The sequence below is a fragment of the Ranitomeya imitator genome, chromosome 1 (genome assembly GCF_032444005.1).
Source record: "Ranitomeya imitator isolate aRanImi1 chromosome 1, aRanImi1.pri, whole genome shotgun sequence".
Classification (NCBI taxonomy): domain Eukaryota; kingdom Metazoa; phylum Chordata; class Amphibia; order Anura; family Dendrobatidae; genus Ranitomeya; species Ranitomeya imitator.
In genome coordinates this window covers 303,217,061-303,236,624 of record NC_091282.1, presented here as the reverse complement: position 1 = coordinate 303,236,624, position 19,564 = coordinate 303,217,061, and the positions used below count along the sequence as shown (strand labels likewise).

Genomic DNA, 19,564 nt, shown 5'->3' with positions numbered 1-19,564 from the left:
GTCACACCAGTAAACTGGTGGAAGTCACTTAAGCGCTTGGATTTAGAGACTGTTCAAGTAATGATTTCACTTTTAACAGCAGTAGCTTCTTCTGCAGGTGTTGAAAGAATATTCTCTTCCTTTGGACTCATTCATTCTAAATTGAGAAATCAGTTGGGACACAATAAAGCAGGAAAGCTTGTTTTTCTTTTCCAGATTATGAATAGAAACAAAGAAGAAGATGATGATGAAGATGACGACAAGTGAGCTACAGAGGACAGCAGGGACAGTAGTATTTAAGTTTTTCATGTGTCGGCTGGGCTGACAGTCTAAGTTTCTTAAAATATATATATATATTTTGTTTAGCCAAATTAGTTAACAAACATGGATGTTTGTTTAAGCAAATAACTTATGCTGTAATGTTGTTATTGTTTCAGTTGAATAAATCTATTTAAATTGTTATTAAGGTCAGGATTATTTTTCTCCTTCCTAAGTACAACAGAACAGTGGTGTCCAAATATGAATGATTAACCCATTAAACTGGGGAGAAAAAAGTAATATAAAAAGTGATTCTAAAAATCTTCATCTACTTGCATGTTAAAGTAGCAAGAACTAGTTTAGGTAGAAACTTTGATTGAAATCACTGATTTAAATCAAGCCTTACTGACTAGTGATTTAAATTGTGATTTAAATCGTGATTTAAATCAGTTAGATTTAAATCAAATCCACCCTGTTGTCAACTACTCGGACAACCCATTCTGAATCCCTATGTTCCCCCCCCCAGTAAAATAAGAACATTTAGGCTCAATTCTTATGTGACGGAGCTGTACTAGAGGTGTCAGTACTGGCTCTCCCAGGGCTTATGTGACATTACTATGTCCCTGTGGATAATCACTTCTCCAGAGAAAGTGAGAGGGCAGCAGCTGCTCTCACTTCTTCCATATGTCTTGATTTGAACAAAGGAGGGGAGCGTGAAGCCTGTGCTAATTGGCCACAGTGATCACGTGACATAATGTTACCCGAGCCTCCGGATAGCCAGTGCGCAAACTCTGGAATGGCACCAGCCCCGGAGGCGAGTATAAGTGTTATTATTTTACTGGAAGGGGAACATAAAGATTCAGAAGGGGTTATCCAAGTAGTGGACAAACCGTTTAAAGGGAACCTGTCGCCCCCAAAATCGAAGGTGAGCTAAGCCCACCGGCATCAGGGGCTTATCTACAGCATTCTGTAATGCTGTAGATAAGCCCCCGATGTATCCTGAAAGACGAGAAAAAGAGGTTAGATTATACTCACCTGGGGGGGGCGGTCCGGTCCGATGGGTGTCGCTGTCCGGTCTGGGGCCTCTCATCTTCATAGGATGACGTCCTCTTCTTGTCTTCACGCTGCAGCTCCGGCGCAGGCGTACTTTGTCTGCCCTGTTGAGCAAAGTACTGCAGTGCGCAGGCGCTGGGCCTCTCTGACCTTTCCCGGCGCCTGCGCACTGCAGTACTTTGCTCTGCCCTCAACAGGGCAGACAAAGTACGCCTGCGCCGGAGCTGCAGCGTGAAGACAAGAAGAGGACGTCATCGTAAGAAGATGGGAGGCGCTGGACCGGACCGCGACTCCCATCGGACCGGACCGCAGCGGTATCGCCCCTGGGTGAGTATAATCTTACTTCTTTTTCTCATCTTTCAGGATACATTGGGGGCTTACTTACAGCATTACAGAATGCTGTAGATAAGCCCCTGATGCCGGTGGTCTTAGCTCACCTTCGATTTTGGGGGTGACAGGTTCCCTTTAAGCTAGGTTTTCTATGAGGATCAATGCGGCAGCATGTCAGAATATAATATAAATCTCTGTAATGAGGGTGTCTATCTGGATTTCTTGCTGCTCATAGTTTGGGCTTGCATGAAATAGCTGATAGCTTCATTTTAATTCCAATCAGAGCTCACCAACCTTCCAATATTATGACCAGCCATTATGTAGAAAATCTCAGTAGTCTTCTGTCGAACTGTGCAGTCTTCATCAGACAACAGATCTTTCAGACTTTCCATAAAACCTGTGTCATAAAGAGATGATATAAAAGATTACAGGACCATAATGTCTTACTCTTGTAGAATTATAACCTTGTTATTAAAGCTTTCTCCATTCAACCTATAAATTCAAGCATGACAGCTCCTATCCTTTAAATCCTATACTACAGGTCTACTGTATATTCTTCATATTATAGGAAACTTTTTTTCCCGAATGCCCTAATCCTGATGAGCTTTCTGAGTAAAAATATTGTAATGCTTGTGATATTGTAGCCAAATCTTTACATTGATAGCCACTTTAATGTAATCATAGCTTACCAGGGTTAAAGAGTCAAAATACAATTTAGCCGCAGACGTTATTATCTCATTTTATCCTAAGGCCATGTTCACACAGTGCGTTTTTTACCGCGGAACCGCGGCGGTTTTGCCGCTGCGGTTCCGCAGCTGTTTTCCATGCAGGGTACAGTACACTGTACCCTATGGAAAACAGGACACACTGTGCACATGGTCCGGAAATTGTAAAAAAAAAGCCGCGCTGAATAGCTCCCGGAAAAAAGAAGGAGCATGTCAATTCTTCTTCCTGAACCGCAGCGGTTCTGCACCCATAGACCTCCATTGTGAGGTCAAAATCGCAGTAAAACACGCAGATCAAAAATATATCTGCGTGTTTTACTGCGGTTTGATGTGCAGAACCGCTGCTGCAGGAAGTTCGGGGAAGCGGGCGGAAGTGCGTGGGCGGAAGTCCGTGGGCGGCGTGTGTGGTCCCGACTGTATCACGAAGAGACTGTCACTATGGAGGCATACCGTCGCATGGGGATCGATGTCGGGCGTCTGATTGATTTGGTAAGTCTGTGTGTCCGTCCCCATGCGACGATATGCCTCTATTGTGCTAAGTCGCCGTATCGGACTACTACTCCCATCCGGTATTTAGGATGGGAGAGTTGTCCCTGTGTCCGGCGACTTAGCACAATACTAAAGTTCACACCAAACACAAACACACAATACACAAACATGACACACAGTACAGTACATACAACACATAACATAGAGTATATACTCACCATACACCACACTTGTAGGCGAAGCCCTCGATCCTCAATGAAAAAATCCCAAAATAATAAAGCAAATCCATACTCCCTGTCCGCAGAATCCATAACCGAGTGTCCCACGCCGATCTCCTGCTCTCCGGTGATACACTGCCAGGAGCGAAGCTCCTAGCAGTGTATCGCGTACTGTCCCGGAGCTCAATGGCGCCGGCGTCTCGGTTAACGGCAGTACAGCTGCGTTGAACTTTCCCACGCAGCACTGCCGTTAAGCGAGAGTACCGGGGTCAATGACCGCCGGTAAACTCGCTCGCGCATGCGCAGTGACACACCGACAGGAACTATGGCTCCTGTCAGTGTGTTGCTGCAGCCGTGGAGAGCAGACACATCTCTGGATGTGTCTGTTCTCCATGGAAGATCTTCGTGGGACCCTCGATGGATTTCTGCGGACAGGGCCAGGGAGTATGAATTTGTTTTTTTGTTTTGCCTTTTTTTCAGGTCGAGGGTCTTCAGGATGGATTGAGCGTGCAATAAAAGAATTGTCAAAAAGTGTGTGTCTTTATTTCATTAAAATATTTTTTCTAGTGTTTGTGTTTTTTTTTTTTAACCCTTTCATTGGCTTAATAATGGATAGGCGTCTCATTGACGCCTCTCCATTATTAACCGGGCTTAATGCCACCTTACAATAGCAAGGTGGCATTAACCCCTCATTACCCCATATCCCACCGCTACACGGGAGTGGGAAGAGAGGGGCTAAGTGCCGGAATTGGCGCATCTTTTTGATGCGCCTTTTCCGGGGCGGCTGCGGGCTTATATTTGTAGCCAGGGGGGGGCAAATATCCATGGCCCCTTTCCTAGGCTATGAATATAAGCCCACGGCTGTCTGCGTAGCCTTTCTGGCCTAAAAATATAGGGGGACCCCAACACGTTTTTTTTTCGGGGCCCCCTATATTTTAGTGCCAGAAAGGCTACGCAGACAGCCGTGGGCTTATATTCATAGCCTGGGAACAGCCATGGGTATTTTAACCCCTTCCCGGGCGTCAAATATTGGCCCACAGCTGTCTGCTTAGCCTTTCTGGCCTAAAAATATAGGGGGACCCCAACACGTTTTTTTTTTTTAGGGGGGTCCACATATATTATAGTAAACCTTATTAGGATTAATAATTGATCGGCGTCTTATTGACGCCTCGCCATTACTAACAGTGCTTAATGCCACCTTACAATAGCTTTAGGGGTAGGGTTAGGATCCCTGTAGGGTTAGGGTTAGGATCCCTGTAGGGTTAGGGTTAGGATCCCTGTAGGGTTAGGGTTAGGATCCCGTTAGGGTTAGGATCCCTGTAGGGTTAGGATCCCTTTAGGGTTAGGGTTAGGATCCCTGTAGGGTTAGGGTTAGGATCCCTGTAGGGTTAGGGTTAGGATCCCTGTAGGGTTAGGGTTAGGGTTAGGATCCCTGTAGGGTTAGGGTTAGTATCCCTGTAGGGTTAGGGTTAGGATCCCTTTAGGGTTAGGGTTAGGATCCCTGTAGGGTTAGGGTTAGGATCCCTTTAGGGTTAGGGTTAGGATCCCTGTAGGGTTAGGGTTAGGGTTAGGATCCCTTTAGGGTTAGGGTTAGGATCCCTGTAGGGTTAGGGTTAGGGTTAGGATCCCTTTAGGGTTAGGGTTAGGATCCCTTTAGGGTTAGGGTTAGGATCCCTGTAGGGTTAGGGTTAGGGTTAGGATCCCTTTAGGGTTAGGGTTAGGATCCCTGTAGGGTTAGGGTTAGGATCCCTGTAGGGTTAGGGTTAGGGTTAGGATCCCTGTAGGGTTAGGGTTAGTATCCCTGTAGGGTTAGGGTTAGGGTTAGGATCCCTTTAGGGTTAGGGTTAGGGTTAGGATCCCTGTAGGGTTAGGGTTAGGGTTAGGATCCCTTTAGGGTTAGGGTTAGGGTTAGGATCCCTTTAGGGTTAGGGTTAGGATCCCTGTAGGGTTAGGGTTAGGATCCCTGTAGGGTTAGGATCCCTTTTGTGGTTGTGTTATGTTTAGGATCCCTTTTGGGGTAGAGTGCTTAGGGTTATGAGCCCTAACCCTACCCTAACTATTTCACTTTATAGTGTGTTTTTTAATGAATGTTGTTGATTGTCGCACGAACCACTCAGGATTGACGGCGACAGAGCTAGTGGTAAAACAACTGCACACAAGCGTTTTTATTGGTGTTTGTGTTTTCAGTTTGTGCTTGTGTTCAGTTATTAGGGGTTACTTTGAAATATTTCCAGCAATTGTGTAACATTACTTGGTCGCGCTATAGATTATGAGATGACACTATTGTATTTATTGTAGGTTCGGGATTATCCGGCCTTGTGGGACCCAGCCGATGAATCCTACAAGGATAAATATTTCCGGGAACTAGCCTGGACCAAAATTGTACGAGACCTTATCCCAGATTGGGACAAGTATCCAGGGAGTACACAGCAGCAAATTGGTAATTTTAATTAAATTTATTTAGTAAACCTTGAGTATATTAAAAATATAATTTGTTTAGATCTCACAAAAAATGTTGTTGTATTTTGTAACCTTTTTTTGGTAGATAACGATGTGAGGAAACGGTGGCGCTCAATCAGAGACCGTTTCACGAAGTTCCTGAACGAATGTTCTAAGAGTGGCTCTTCGCCGAGCAAAAGTAAATTTCCATTTAGCGAAGAGCTGCAGTTTCTTGTGTCCAGTAGGACATTGAGAAAGTAAGTTAAAATCCACTCCACATGATTATTTAAATATAATATGTTGTGCGAAAAATTGATGTTTTTTTTTTCTCCAACAGGACGGAAGGAAACATGTCGGTAGCTGATTTGGAGGACAGCGACAAAGAGGATGGAGCAGGCAGTTCCTCTGGAGTGGGAGGGACCATCTCTACCTCCACTCCCACAGCTTCTGCTGAATCAGCATCCACTTCAGCAGCTGCTGCATCAACATCTAGTTCAGCAGCTGCTGAAGCATCTGATTCCGCAGAAGCTGTGAGAGTGGAGAAGAGAGCTGTCTATCCGGTGGCAGCAGAGAAAAAAAAAAAAAAAACAAAGAAAAACCAAGATGACCAAACTGTCCAAATCGCTTGCGACACGTTAGATCTATTAAAAAAATCTAGTTCTGATGACCACTGCGACTCCTTCGCACTAACTGTGGCAAGAAAAACACGCTCCCTGCCACCGGATAGACAATCTCTTTTCATGTCCATGGTCCAGATGTCCCTCACTGCTCTGGAGGACCCTGCTCCGATATCTCCATACAATGAAGTTCTGATGGGGGTGTTGGGACTTTTCAGGCCCCGACACCGAACACCGGAAACACAAGCTACCAGACCCCAGTATTTGGCCCACAGCCAAGTTACTTCTGGAGATAGAGGAAGTTCGCAGCATATGGGGGGAGCACCATATCAATCAGAGGGATCAAATTTCCTCTATTCTCCAGAATATACTTTTCTGAATTGAACATGGGCAAAAATTTTCAGTGGCACCGAGTTTTTTTTGGTTTGTTTTTTAGCTCCAGTTGCCAGTTGGCTTTGAAAGGGGCTTTTTTTTTGTTTTTTCTAATTGAAAAATCTTTTGTAAATATTGCAAAGAATTTGTGTTCTTTTAAATATATTATATTTCAAACATACTATTCTCTTCTTTATTACAATGCGGTCAAGGCCGCTATCCTGGGTTTATGGGCTATCAATTAGTGGTTTATGTGTTGATGTGTTAACAATTGTATACGTCATACTGCTATTATTTTCATAAAACACCAAAATTTTTGTAGCCAAAAAAAACAAAAAAAAAATAATTACACCCAAATAGATTTTTTATTGATATTACAATCAATTATTTAACACAGTTTTTTTGGTAACATGAAACAAAAAATTTTTTTTTCAAACTTTTGTGTTGGTTGCTGGCGTTTCTCATTCTTCGGGATGTTGTCAAAACTGTTATCAGCGATGTCGGCAACATTTCTGGGGGGGTCAGTGTAGATGCATCCTTCTCTGCTGGTCAGGCTGCTCAACACCAGCACAGGAGTATTGCCAGTGCACGGCACCTTCAGGACTCATAAAGTAGTCAGTGAAGGATTCTCTCACACGCACACCAGAGTTGGACGGCCTACCCAGACCCCCGTTGTCAACTGGATTAAATACTGGCTGCTGGTACTCCACATCAACGTCAGTGTTGTATTCACGAGCATAGTTGTGGAGTACACAGCAAGCCTTTATCACAGCATCAACGGTGTCTGTGTCCAACTGAATGGCAGTGTGAAAGATCCTCCACTGACTAGTCATGATCCCAAAGGTGCATTCCACATATCTGCGTGCACGACTCAGCCGATAATTAAAAATCCTCCGTCGGGCATCCAGTCCCCTTCGTGGGTATGGGCGCAGCAGGGTTGTCGTTAAGGGAAACGCCTCATCCGATACCATCACGAACGGCACTGGATGTGTGGAACCCGGCAAAGGTCGTGGGGCTGGGAGCGTGCCGCCATCTCGAAGAATTTGCATCCCAATCTGTGACGTTCGCAACACCCGAGAATCCCCAGTACTACCATAGGCACCAACGTCAATGGCAACAAATTTGTAATGGGCATCAGCCACCGCCATCAGGACCACTGAAAAATACTTCTTATAATTAAAGAAGCGTGATCCTGATCGTGGTGGCTGCTGAACCCGAACATGTTTACCATCGACTGCACCTATGCAGTTTGGGAAATTGGCCACAGACTGAAAGCCTGCTGCAACCTGCAGCCAAGTCTCCTCGGTTGGGGAAGGCATCACCATGGGCTGCAACTTCTGCCAGATGACGGTACATGTACACCTCACAATGTTAGAGATGGTAGATTTACCAACTCTAAATTGGAGGTGCAGGGATGTATAGCTCTCTCCTGTGGCCAAAAATCTGAAAAGAAACAAAAAAGAAAATTAGAAATGTCACACAAAAAGGTAATTACAACATGTCACAAGTTAAGGCCGCTATTATATGCGTCCAGCACCATTCAATAATGCTGGCATTAACACCCAGCACAACACAAAGGGTGTAAAAAACATTAATAAAAGGCCTGATGGGACTTGTGCACACACGCATGCGAGATATGACCAAATGTTGCATGGTAATCCCCGGACCTGCTGCATGCACTCCGTTGTGGAGCGTGCGGCTCCATGTATTGGTATGTGGGTGCACACTCCGCTCCAGAGTGCAGGCGGCAGAGCCGGGGTTTACCATGCAACACTCGCCCGTATCTCACGTGTGTGTGTGTATGTGTGCCCCCTGTCCAAAAAGAGGACTGGGTGGGTTTAATCACACATACTGGACACACACACAAGTAAAATACAGACCTAACAACATTCCCCCCAAAAATTGTTACTTACCGCAAGGTGATGAGCAGCCTTTCTTCAGCAGAGATGGACTTCCTCATTACCGTGTCTTGCAGTGTTAAATGGAGTGCCAGGATGGTAAGCAGTCTGTCAAAGGCAATAATTGGTAACCGACAAAACGATATAAATTTTTCAGGATATCTGAAAATTGCAAAAGAACAACAAAAAAGGGTTACTTCACAAGTATTGCTAGCCAAAAAAGGTAAATTAGTCATTCTATATATTTCTACTTACCTCCTCAAATCATTGTACAGCACATGAAAGTGCCCCTTCTCAGTTCGGTCTTCTACAAGCGGGTGCACCCACAATCGTTTCTGCACACGTCTTCTCTGCCGCCGCTAAATAGAAAAATAAAAAAATATTTCGTAAACACAACAATTAGAAAAATATATCAAACATGCAAGGAAAACAATGTCGATTATGTAAGGATACGTGTCCACATTCAGGAAGGCCCACCCCATTCTAGTACGCAATGATGCCAGATGTGTTCATTGTACAAATCCAGCATCATCACACCCGACGCATAGGGCCCTGTTTTATTCATTGCGGAGCCGCAGTTTCACAACAAGGAACACAGACATGCTGTGATCATAAAAGACGCGCAGCATGTCCGGAGTCGCAGGGCTGACGGATGACACACAGTGGACACGTGATTTCATGACATCACCTCCAGTATGCTGACATGTGGACGCTGCATGTTTGGCGCTGCGGCCACACGCAGCGCCAAACATACAACGTTTCCAGAATGTGGACAAGTACCCATAACCCAATATATAAAACAAACAGACATCTGCTTACCTGACATGCATGTCGATTCAAAATTAGAAGCATCAACCCCAGGATCGCAATCCGGTGTGGCGTGCGGAGCTGGATCCGTGGGCTGTCATCTGGACGACGCTCTGCACGTCCACTCATTTTGATGTGTAAGTTCCAAAATGGAGGATGGAAGAAGAAAAGGGTTGGACAAGGAAATGACATCATTTTTTTTTTTTTTCTTCCCCCCACTGCAGTAAACTTTATTTCTGTCAAACACAGACAATCTGCAGACAAAACTGCATCAAAAAACGCACTAAAAAACGCACTAAAAAACGCACCAAAAAACGCACCAAAAACGCACCAAAAACGCACCAAAAAACGCACCTGCGTTTTCTGCAGAGACCTGCGGTTTCAGTCAGGAAAAAAAAAGGATGGAAATCCTGAACGTGTGAACATACCCTAACTGGTTGAGAGACTCTTTGCTTGACATCGCAAGAGAATCAAGATTCCTCTCTTCCCCATACGGTCACTTAACCTTCTACAGGGATCTATTCAAAGAGACTCTACAAAAACGAAAATCATTCCAACACGTCACCTATAGACTGCATCAGGCTGGAATACAGTACATATGGCACCAATTCTCCAGTCTGAGATTTTACTTTGCGGCAAAGTGGCGTACCTTCACTTCTCCGGATGGGGCGGCGGACTTTCTTGACTGTGCGGGAATTGGCCCTCCCGGATTCCCTTCTTCTGACCCTCCGTCCAAACCCAAACCAAATTGAGAGCTCTGAGGGTCATTTCACCTCTTTACGTTTAGTCCACGTCACAGCCTGTGTCTGAACCGAACATTAAGCCCACAAGGTCCAAGGGTCATCTGAAGATGACCTGGAGACAACAGGCCTTCGTATGATGTTCTTTTCTACTGGATAGCTTTAGTGCCACCCATATTAACATGTGTATTATGACATTACCTATGTTATCATATTTACTAGTTAAACCTCTTTTAGGCTTTGTTTACTCAGCTACAATATATCGTCAGAGTATGCGGTCTTCAAATATTCATTACTCATATATTTTACTCATCACTCTACTAAGTAATATTTTTATAATGCGTCTATCTTGTAAATTCTTACAATATCGTATGATTGTCTGTTCCCCTATTTCTATAGGGGTTTCTTTTTCCCCACACTCGTACCCCTCCCCTTTATCCCCCCCTCCCCTTCCTAGTCTTTCCTCCCCAGTTAAAAAATTAAAAACCCAATAAAGTTTGTTGGAAAAAAAAAAAAGAGTCAAAATACAAACTGGTATTCTGGTAAAGTGACCATCAGCATTAGATATAAGTCAACTGAACCCACAGATTTCAGTGGAGAAGCCAACTGTATAGTATATGCGTGTGAGGTTTTACAATGTCTTATTCCCTTCCCTATTAAAAATGATGGCATAGCTGAGTTGAATGTATATAAGCAACTACTGTGCAAAAGTTTTTAGGCATGTGTAGAAAAAATACTGTTAAGTAAAAAAGCTTTCAAAAATAGAAGTGTTCATCAGTTGCATTTTGTTAATGTATGAAAATAAAGTGAATGAATAAACAGAAATCTAAATCCCATCAATATTTCGTGTGACCATCCTTTGCCTTCAAAACAATTTCAATTCTTCTGTTCAGTTTTTCAATTCAGTTTTTGAAGGAATTTGGCAGAGAGGTTGTTCCAAACATCTCAGAGAACTAACCACAGATTCTCTCTGGATGTAGACTTGTGCAAATGTTTCTGTCTCTTCATGTAATCCCAGACAGATGTTGAGATCAGGGTTCCGTGGAGGCCATACCATCACTTCCAGGACTACTCCTCCTTTTTTAAGCTCATTTTATTGAAGATTATACAATATAACAAGGTTACATCATACAACAAACAGTATATTTCATCGCTCATTAATACTGTCTGGCAAAGGTAACCTTGCCCTACATATACCATGGGTCTGATACCTTAGCCAAGAGCATAAGACACCGATGTGAGGCACAAATACGAGTCCTTGATCTTCTTTACACTGAAGATAATCCTTAATGACATTGACTATGTTGGGGTCGTTGTTCTGCGGCAAGATACATTTTGAGCCAATCAGACGGACGCCTCACTGGTGGTATTTCATGATGGGTAATTATCTGCCTGTGTTTGTCAGCAGTGAGAACACCATTAATCTTGACCAAATCCCCAACTTCATTTGCTGAAATGCTGCGCCAAGTGTTCAAGAAACCTCCACCATGCTTCATTGTTGCCTGCAGACACTCAATACTGTACCACTCTCCAGCCCTGCAGCAAACAAACTGCCTTTTATGACAGCCAAATATTTCACATATTGATCACTCCAGAGCACCTGCTGCCATTTTTGTGTATCCCGGTTAGGTTTTCTTTAATAGTTGAGTAGCTTGGCCTTGCTTCTATGTCAAATATATGGTTTTGGGCAACAATTCTTCCATGAAAATCACTTCTGGCCAAGCTTCTCTGAACAGTACATTGGGTATAGTGGGGCCCCACTAGTTGCTGACAGTTCTGAGCCAATGGCATTGTTGGGCATCTTGCGATATCAGAGGGAAGTAAGTGTGATGTGTCTTTCTGCTGCTGCACTAAGTATTATGACCACTGCATCTATGTTGCCAATTTGTTGGTGTTCTCAATGCAGAGAAATACTTGCAAATACAAGGACTTATCCATCGTGGAATAAAACCAGGGAGGCCTCTGATTAGCTCCAAATTTTGTCTGCAACAAAACAAGAACCCAAAACATACAACCAATGTCAATGCCAAGAACTATAATCTGCTTAGAAAAGAACGTCCTGTAAGTGATGATTTGGCCCTTATAGAGCTTGGATCTCAAAATCATCGAGTCTGTGTGGGAATAACAAAGAGACAGAAATGCAAACCTACATCGCAGCAGATCTGTGGTTATTTCTCCAAAATGTTTGGAACAATCTCTCTGCTAAGTTCCTTAGAGAAAAAAAAATGCGTTCAAGTGCTTGATGCTGTTTTGAAGGCAATGGGTGGTCACACCAAATATTGACTTGATTTAGAGTTATCTTTTGTTTTTGTTTTTTACAATTTTAATGCACTTGGAATTTTTTTCCCAGCTTTCCAGTGCATCAGATGAGAAATTCAATGGTGTCATTGAAAAGCACCACCTGTCCCGCAAAAAAAAAAAAATCAACCCCTCAAACAGCTATGGGGATAGAAAAATAAAAAAAAGTTATGGCTCTTTTAACAAGGGGAGGAAGAAGTGAAAATGCAAAAACAGACAATCGCAAGATCATGAAGGGGCTAAAATGGTTGCACGGTACTGTATATGGAGGAGTTAAGAGCACAGCCAAATGAGCCGATATCCCAGATGTACGACCACCTTAAAAAAAAAAAAAAAGTAGTTGACAACTTTCCATATCTCATCTCGCAGATGCATGTGAATATATAGATCCAAATTGAAGAAAGGGACAGCGCCACACCAGATAGTGAAAAAGCAGCTCACATTTTATTCTGCCTCCTGCGGCAACGTTTCGGTCAGAGGACCTTTGTCAAGCATGTGAATATATGGCATGTATACATTGGGGATGGAGTCACAAGGCTGCAGCGCTGACGTCACGGTGTCAGAGCTGTAGCCACATAACTGTGACCGGGCAGCAGCGGACAGCCTGCATTGCACGCCGGGAGGATAAACCAAGCAATTACTTGTGCACATACAGTAGAATTAGATAAAGGAATATTTGTACAGTGACCGAAGCTTTGTGATTTCAGCTCTGCATGCTATTATGTTTGATATAAAATGAAACAGCTGAGAAATTGTAGACTTTCAGATTTAATTATAGGGGTTGAACAAAAATATCCTGTGAAACATTTAAGAATTGTAACCATTTTTCTACAAAGCCTCCTCATTTCAGGGGCTCAAAAGTAATTGGACAATTGCCTATATCATAAATAAAATATTCATTTTTAATACTCTGTAAAGAATCCTTTGCAGACAGTGACTGCCTGAAGTCTGGAAGCCATGGCCGTCACCAAACGCTGGGTTTCCTCCTTTGTGATGTCTGTCGGGCCTTTACTGCAGCTGTCTTCAGTTCTTGCTTGGTTGTGGGTCTTTCTGCCTTAAGTTTTATCTAGAGTATGTGAAATGCAGCTCGATGGGGTTGAGATCTGGTGACTGACTCGGCCATTGCAGAATATTTCACTTCATTTCCATAAAAAACTCCTGGGTTGTTTTCACAGTATATTTTGGGTCATTCTCCATCTGTCCTGTGAAGCGCCGTCCAATCAAACTTGCTGCATTTGGTTAAATCTGAGCAGAAAGTAACATCCTGTACACACTTCAGAATTCATCCTACTTCTTCTGTCTTCAGTCACATCATCAATAAACACTAGTGACCCAGTGCCACTGGCAGCCATGCATGCCCAAGCCATCACACTGCCTCCACCATGGTTTACAGAGGATGTGGTGTCCTTTGCATCATGAGCCGTTCCAAGCCTTTTCCATGCTTTCTTCTTCCAATCATTCTGGTATCTTAGTTTCATCTGTCCAAAGAATGCTGTTCCAGAACTGGACTGGTTTCTTTAGATGTTTTTAACAAAGTCTAATCTGTTCTTTCTATTTTTAAGGCCGATTAATAGTTTGCATTTTGCAGTGAAAACTCTATTTGCTCCCATGAAGTTTTTTCTATATGTTAGACTTAGATAGTAAAACACTTCCTGGGGTCCATTCTTCACTTGGGTGGATGTTATGTAGGGGCTCTTCTTCACTATGGAAAAGATTCTGCGATCATCCACCATTGTTGTGTTCTGTGAACGTCCATGCCTTTCTGGACTACACCAGCTACAGCAGGGCGTGCATGCTAGTCTAACTCCGCCCCCCTCCTGTGATAAACAGCTCACTGTCTATAGACAATTTACATAGAGAATCTGGTGAGAGTGGGGTTCGCTATCTCAGCTCTGCTGCATTGCTAAATCTAACAACTCTGTGTCAGAATCAGTGTATCCAGTAATCTAAGTGACACATCATTGGATTCAGGGTCTCTTTGTCTACATCAGGCTGCTCACAGATGAGGCAGCAAAAACAGAAAACAGCTACATATTAATCCGTGTACTGTTATAACACGATTTCTCATTACAAAATGTAGGATACGACTTACTACTCTGATTAGGGGTATTTCTGACCTTAGAATTAGGTATCCTTATACTTTGGCAGCAATTATAAAAGACAGATCTCTAAAATTATAACCGCCTTGTCTTTTTCATAGCGTAGACATAGATGCCCTATACAGAGTACTCGTGCTATATAGGAAGATACACACCTATGGAGCACACAGCTTATTGTGGTTACAAGGACAGATAATCCAGCTTCTGTTTGGGAACTCTGCAGCTCCTTCAAGGTTACATTTGGTCTCTGTGCTGCCTCTCTGATTAATGCCCTCGATGAGATGGGCGGCCCTCTCTTGGCAGGTTTGTTGTGGTACCATGTTCTTTCCATTTGATAATATGTGCTCCGTGGGATTATCAGAGAATAGGATTTTTTTTTTTAAACCCAATCCTAATTTGTACTTCTCAACAACTTTATCCCTGACTTGTCTGGAGATCTCCTTGGCCTTCACAGTGTTGTTTGGTTAGTGGTGCCTCTCGCTTAATCCCTTCTTTCCTGAGCCTGTTTTCACCTTCGTGACCAGGCCAATTTTTACAATTCTGACCACTGTCACTTTATGAGGTCATAACTGTGGAACTTTACAACAGATCCCAGTGATTCTGAGACATATTATACTTCACGATAGTGGTAACATTTCTTCAATATGACTTGCATTTATTTGTGAAAGGAAATATGGCAAAAATGTTGCAATTTTTAAGCCCTTAAATCAGAGAGTTCAATCACACAAAATAGTTAATAAATAACATTTCCCACATGTCTACTTTACATGAGGCCAATTTTTTAAACAGATTTTTTTTTTGTTAGGAAGTTATAAGGGTAAAAAGTTGACCAGCAATTTATTTTATTTTTTTTCAACAAAATTTACAAAAAACATTTTTTAAAAGGACCACTTTATATTTGAAGTCACTTTGAGGGGTCTCAACGACAGAAAATACCCAAAAGTGACACCATTTTAAAAACTGCACCCCTCAAGGGGCTCAAAACCACATTCAAAAAGTTTATTAACCCTTCAGGTGCTTCACAGGAATTTGTAGAATGTGGAAAGAAAAAAATTTACATTTAACTTTTCTTCACAAAAATTTTACTTTAGACTCAAATTTTCTTATTTTCACAGGGGTAACCAGAAACAATGGACCAAAAATTTGTTGTGCAATTTCTCCTAAGCATGCCGATACCCCATGTTTAGGCACACAGCAGGGCTCAGAAGGGAAGGAGCGCTATTTTGAATGCAAAATTTGATGGAATAATTAGCAGACACAATGTCACATTTGGACATATCCTGATGTGCCTAAACAGTGGAAACCCCCCACAAGTGACACCATTTTAGAAACTAGATCCCTCAAGAAATGTATCTAGATATGTGGTGAGCACATTGAACCTCCAGGGGCTTCACGGAAGTGTATGACGTAGAGCCGTGAAAATAAAAAATGTTATTTTAGCCCCAATTTTTTTATTTTCACAAGGGTAACAGGAGAAAATGTACTCCAAATTTGTTTTGCAATTTCTCAAGAGTACACCAATACCCCATATGTGGTTGAAAACTACTTTTGAGGCGCAATGCAAAGCTCAGAAGGAAAGAAGCGCCATACTGGAGTTCACATTTTGCTGCACTGGTTTGAGGGTGCCATGTCACATTGGCAGAGCCCCTGAAATGCCAGAAAAGCAGAACCCCCCCCCCCCCATAAGAGACACCATTTTACAAACTACACCTCTCAAATTCATCTAGGAGTGCAGTGATTATATTGACACCACATATGTATCACAGAATTTTATACTATTGGGCAGTGAAGAAAAAAATAATAATTACCGTATATACTCGAGTATAAGCCGACCTGAGTATAAGCCGAGTACCCTAATTTTGCCACAAAAAAAAAAACGGGAAACTTAATGACTCGAGTATAAGCCTAGGGTGGGAAATGTAGCAGCTACTGGTAAATTTCAAGAATAAAAATAGATACCAATAAATTTAAAATTAATTGAGACATCAGTAGGTTACCGTATATACTCGAGTATAAGCCGAGATTTTCAGCCCAAATTTTAGGGCTGAAAGTGCCCCCCTCGGCTTATACTCGAGTCACGGTAGCGGTGGGGTCGGCAGGTGAGGGGCTGAGGGCGCTGAGGTATACTTACCTAGTCCCAGCGATCCTCGCGCTGTCCCTGCCGTCCCACGGGCTTCGGCGCTGCAGCTTCTTCCTCTCTTCAGCGGTCACGTGGGACCGCTCATTACAGAAATGAATAAGCGGCTCCACCTCCCATAGGGGCGGAGCCGCTTATTCATTTCTCTAATCAGCGGTGCCGGTGACCGCTGATAGAGAAAGAAGCTGCAGCGCCGAAGACAGGAGGGGACAGCGCGAGGATCGCCAGGACTAGGTGAGTATGTTATATTCACCTGTCCTCGTTCCAGCCGCCGGGCGCCGATCCATCTTCCCGGCCGGCGCCTCCATCTTCCCGGCGTCTGCGCTCTCTGACTGATCGGGCAGAGGGCGCGATGACGCATATAGTGTGCGCGGCGCCCTCTGCCTGATCAGTCAGAGCAGAGACGCCGGGAAGATGGAGGCGCCGGAACGAGACGCCGGGAGCTGCAATCAAGGGAGGTGAGTATGTGGTTTTTTTTTTTTATTGCAGCAGCAGCAGCGGCAGCACAGATTAATGTGGAGCATCTATGGGGCACAGTGAACGGTGCAGGGCACCGTATAAAGCACAGCTAGGGGGCACAATGAACGGTGCAGAGCACCGTATAAGGCACAGCTAGGGGGCACAATGAACGGTGCAGAGCACCGTATAAGGCACAGCTAGGGGGCACAATGAATGGTGCAGAGCACCGTATATGGCACAGCTAGGGGGCACAGTGAACGGTGCAGAGCACCGTATAAGGCACAGCTAGGGGGCACAGTGAACGGTGCAGAGCACCGTATAAGGCACAGCTAGGGGGCACAGTGAACGGTGCAGAGCACCGTATAAGGCACAGCTAGGGGGCACAATGAACGGTGCAGAGCACCGTATAAGGCACAGCTAGGGGGCACAGTGAACGGTGCAGAGCACTGTATAAGGCACAGCTAGGGGGCACAGTGAACGGTGCAGAGCACCGTATAAGGCACAGCTAGGGGGCACAGTGAACGGTGCAGAGCACCGTATAAGGCACAGCTAGGGGGCACAATGAACGGTGCAGAGCACCGTATAAGGCACAGCTAGGGGGCACAATGAACGGTGCAGAGCACTATATGGCACAGCTAGGGGGCACAGTGAACGGTGCGGAGCACCGTATAAGGCACAGCTAGGGGGCACAGTGAACGGTGCGGAGCACCGTATAAGGCACAGCTAGGGGGCACAGTGAACGGTGCAGAGCACCGTATATGGCACAGCTAGGGGGCACAATGAACGGTGCAGAGCACCGTATATGGCACAGCTATGGGGCACAGTGAACGGTGCAGAGCACTGTATATGGCACAGCTATGGGGCACAGTGAACGGTGCAGAGCACTGTATATGGCACAGCTAGGGGGCACAGTGAACGGTGCAGAGCACTATATGGGGCACAGCTATGGGGAAATATGAATGGTGTAGAGCACTATATGGCACAGCTATGGGGAAATAATGATCTATTTTTATTTTTGAAATTCACCGGTAGTTGCTGCATTTCCACCCTAGGCTTATACTCGAGTCAATAAGTTTTCCCAGTTTTTTGTGGCAAAATTAGGGGGGTCGGCTTATACTCGGGTCGGCTTATACTCGAGTATATACGGTAAGTGTTTTTGAATAACCATATTGAATCAGGAGCCCCATATAATGCTCCATACAGTTCACAATGGCCCCATAAGATGCTCCATAATAAAATATGCCCCATAAAATGATCCATAAAGTTTATGATGGGCCCCATAAGATGCTTCATAGAAAATATGCCCCATACAATGCTGCATAGGTTGATTATGGCCCCATAAGATGCTCCATAAATAATGTGCCCTATACAATGCTGCATAGATTGATTATGGCCCCATAAGATGCTCCACAGATAATGTGCCCCATACAATGCTGCATAGGTTGATTATGGCCCCATAAGATGCTCCATAGATAATGTGCCCCATACAATGCTGCATAGGTTGAATATGGCCCCATAAAATGCTCCATAGATAATATGCCCCATACAATGCTGCATATGTTGATTATGGCCCCATAAGATGCTCCATAGAAATATTTGCCCCATAGTTGGCTGCTAAGATAAAAAAATTTGCCCCGGAACTTGCGATATTCACCTGTCCACGTTCCACCGCCGGGCGCCGCTGTGTCTTCCGCGTCCTCCACACTCACTGTTCAGGCAGAGGGCGGCGCGCACACTAATCGTGTCATCTGACCTGAACATCACAGGCAGAGGACGCAGAAGACAAAGCGACACCCAGCGGTGGGACAGGTGAATATCGCGCAATACTCACCCTCCAGTCCCCATTATACTCACCTGCTCCCGACGCGGTCCCTGGCAGCTTCTCACTAACAGGTGATCTTCGGAACCCACAGCTCTTCCTGTGTTCAGCGGTCACATCGTACCGCTCATTAAAGTGATGAATATGCGTCCATATTCATTACTTTAATGAGCGGTACCATGTGACTGCTGAACACAGGAAGAGCTGCGGGCACCAGAGAAGCAGGAACGTGCAGAGACACACCGGGAGCAAGTAAGTATGATTAGACAGCTGCCACTCCCCCTCCCCCACCGACCCCCTGGGACAATGACTCGAGTATAAGCAGAGAGGGGCACTTTTGAGCCCCAAAAATGGGCTGAAAATCTCGGCTTATACTCGAGTTTATACGGTACATTTTTACCACCAAAATTTTGTTTTAGACCCAGATTTTACATTTTCACACTGAGAAATTAGTAACAATGGCACATAAACTTGTCCCAAAAATTTCTGCTGAATGTAGCTATGTAGAACTATGTGGCTGTACAGTACTGTTTAGACTTATGGCGAGACTCAGGAGGGACGGAGTGCTATTTGCTTTCTGGAGCGCAGATTTTAGTAGAATAGTTTGCGGACTCCATATACAGAGCCCCTAAGTGCTAGAAGAGCAAAGTCCCCCTTAAAATTATACCCTTTTGGGAATTTATCTACAGATGTATTGAGGATATTGACTCCATGGGTGTTTTCCAGAAACAGGCAGCATTGGATGTTGCTGAGTGAAAATTGCAAAATGCCATTAAAGTGACCAGTAGAGATGAGCGGTGTTCGAGTCGAACTGTTCACCAATTTCA

General features: G+C 44.2%; 3 protein-coding genes across 3 annotated transcripts in view; 1 reads left to right on the top strand and 2 right to left on the bottom strand.

The window, feature by feature from the left end:
* The window catches only part of RSPH14 (radial spoke head 14 homolog), a 416,596-nt gene that overhangs the window by 360,718 nt on the left and 36,314 nt on the right, over nt 1–19,564 (bottom strand). Inside the window, exon 3 of the mRNA XM_069757622.1 lies at nt 1,915–2,017. Coding sequence (XP_069613723.1) covers nt 1,915–2,017 — 103 coding nt within the window. The remainder of the gene's footprint in view (nt 1–1,914; nt 2,018–19,564) is intronic.
* Nucleotides 2,802–6,549, top strand: LOC138657504 (uncharacterized). The gene is made up of 4 exons (XM_069745284.1): nt 2,802–2,834; nt 5,351–5,492; nt 5,598–5,748; nt 5,829–6,549. The coding sequence occupies exons 1-4, from the start codon at nt 2,802–2,804 to the stop codon at nt 6,490–6,492; spliced, it is 990 nt and encodes a 329-aa protein (XP_069601385.1). The 3' UTR covers nt 6,493–6,549.
* LOC138670347 (uncharacterized) lies at nt 6,832–9,537 on the bottom strand. Its single transcript, XM_069757595.1, has 4 exons — nt 9,198–9,537; nt 8,634–8,737; nt 8,394–8,540; nt 6,832–7,923 (listed from the first exon to the last, which is right to left on the bottom strand). Exons 1-4 carry the CDS (start codon nt 9,378–9,380, stop codon nt 7,002–7,004), a joined length of 1,356 nt encoding a protein of 451 aa, XP_069613696.1. The 5' UTR covers nt 9,381–9,537; the 3' UTR covers nt 6,832–7,001.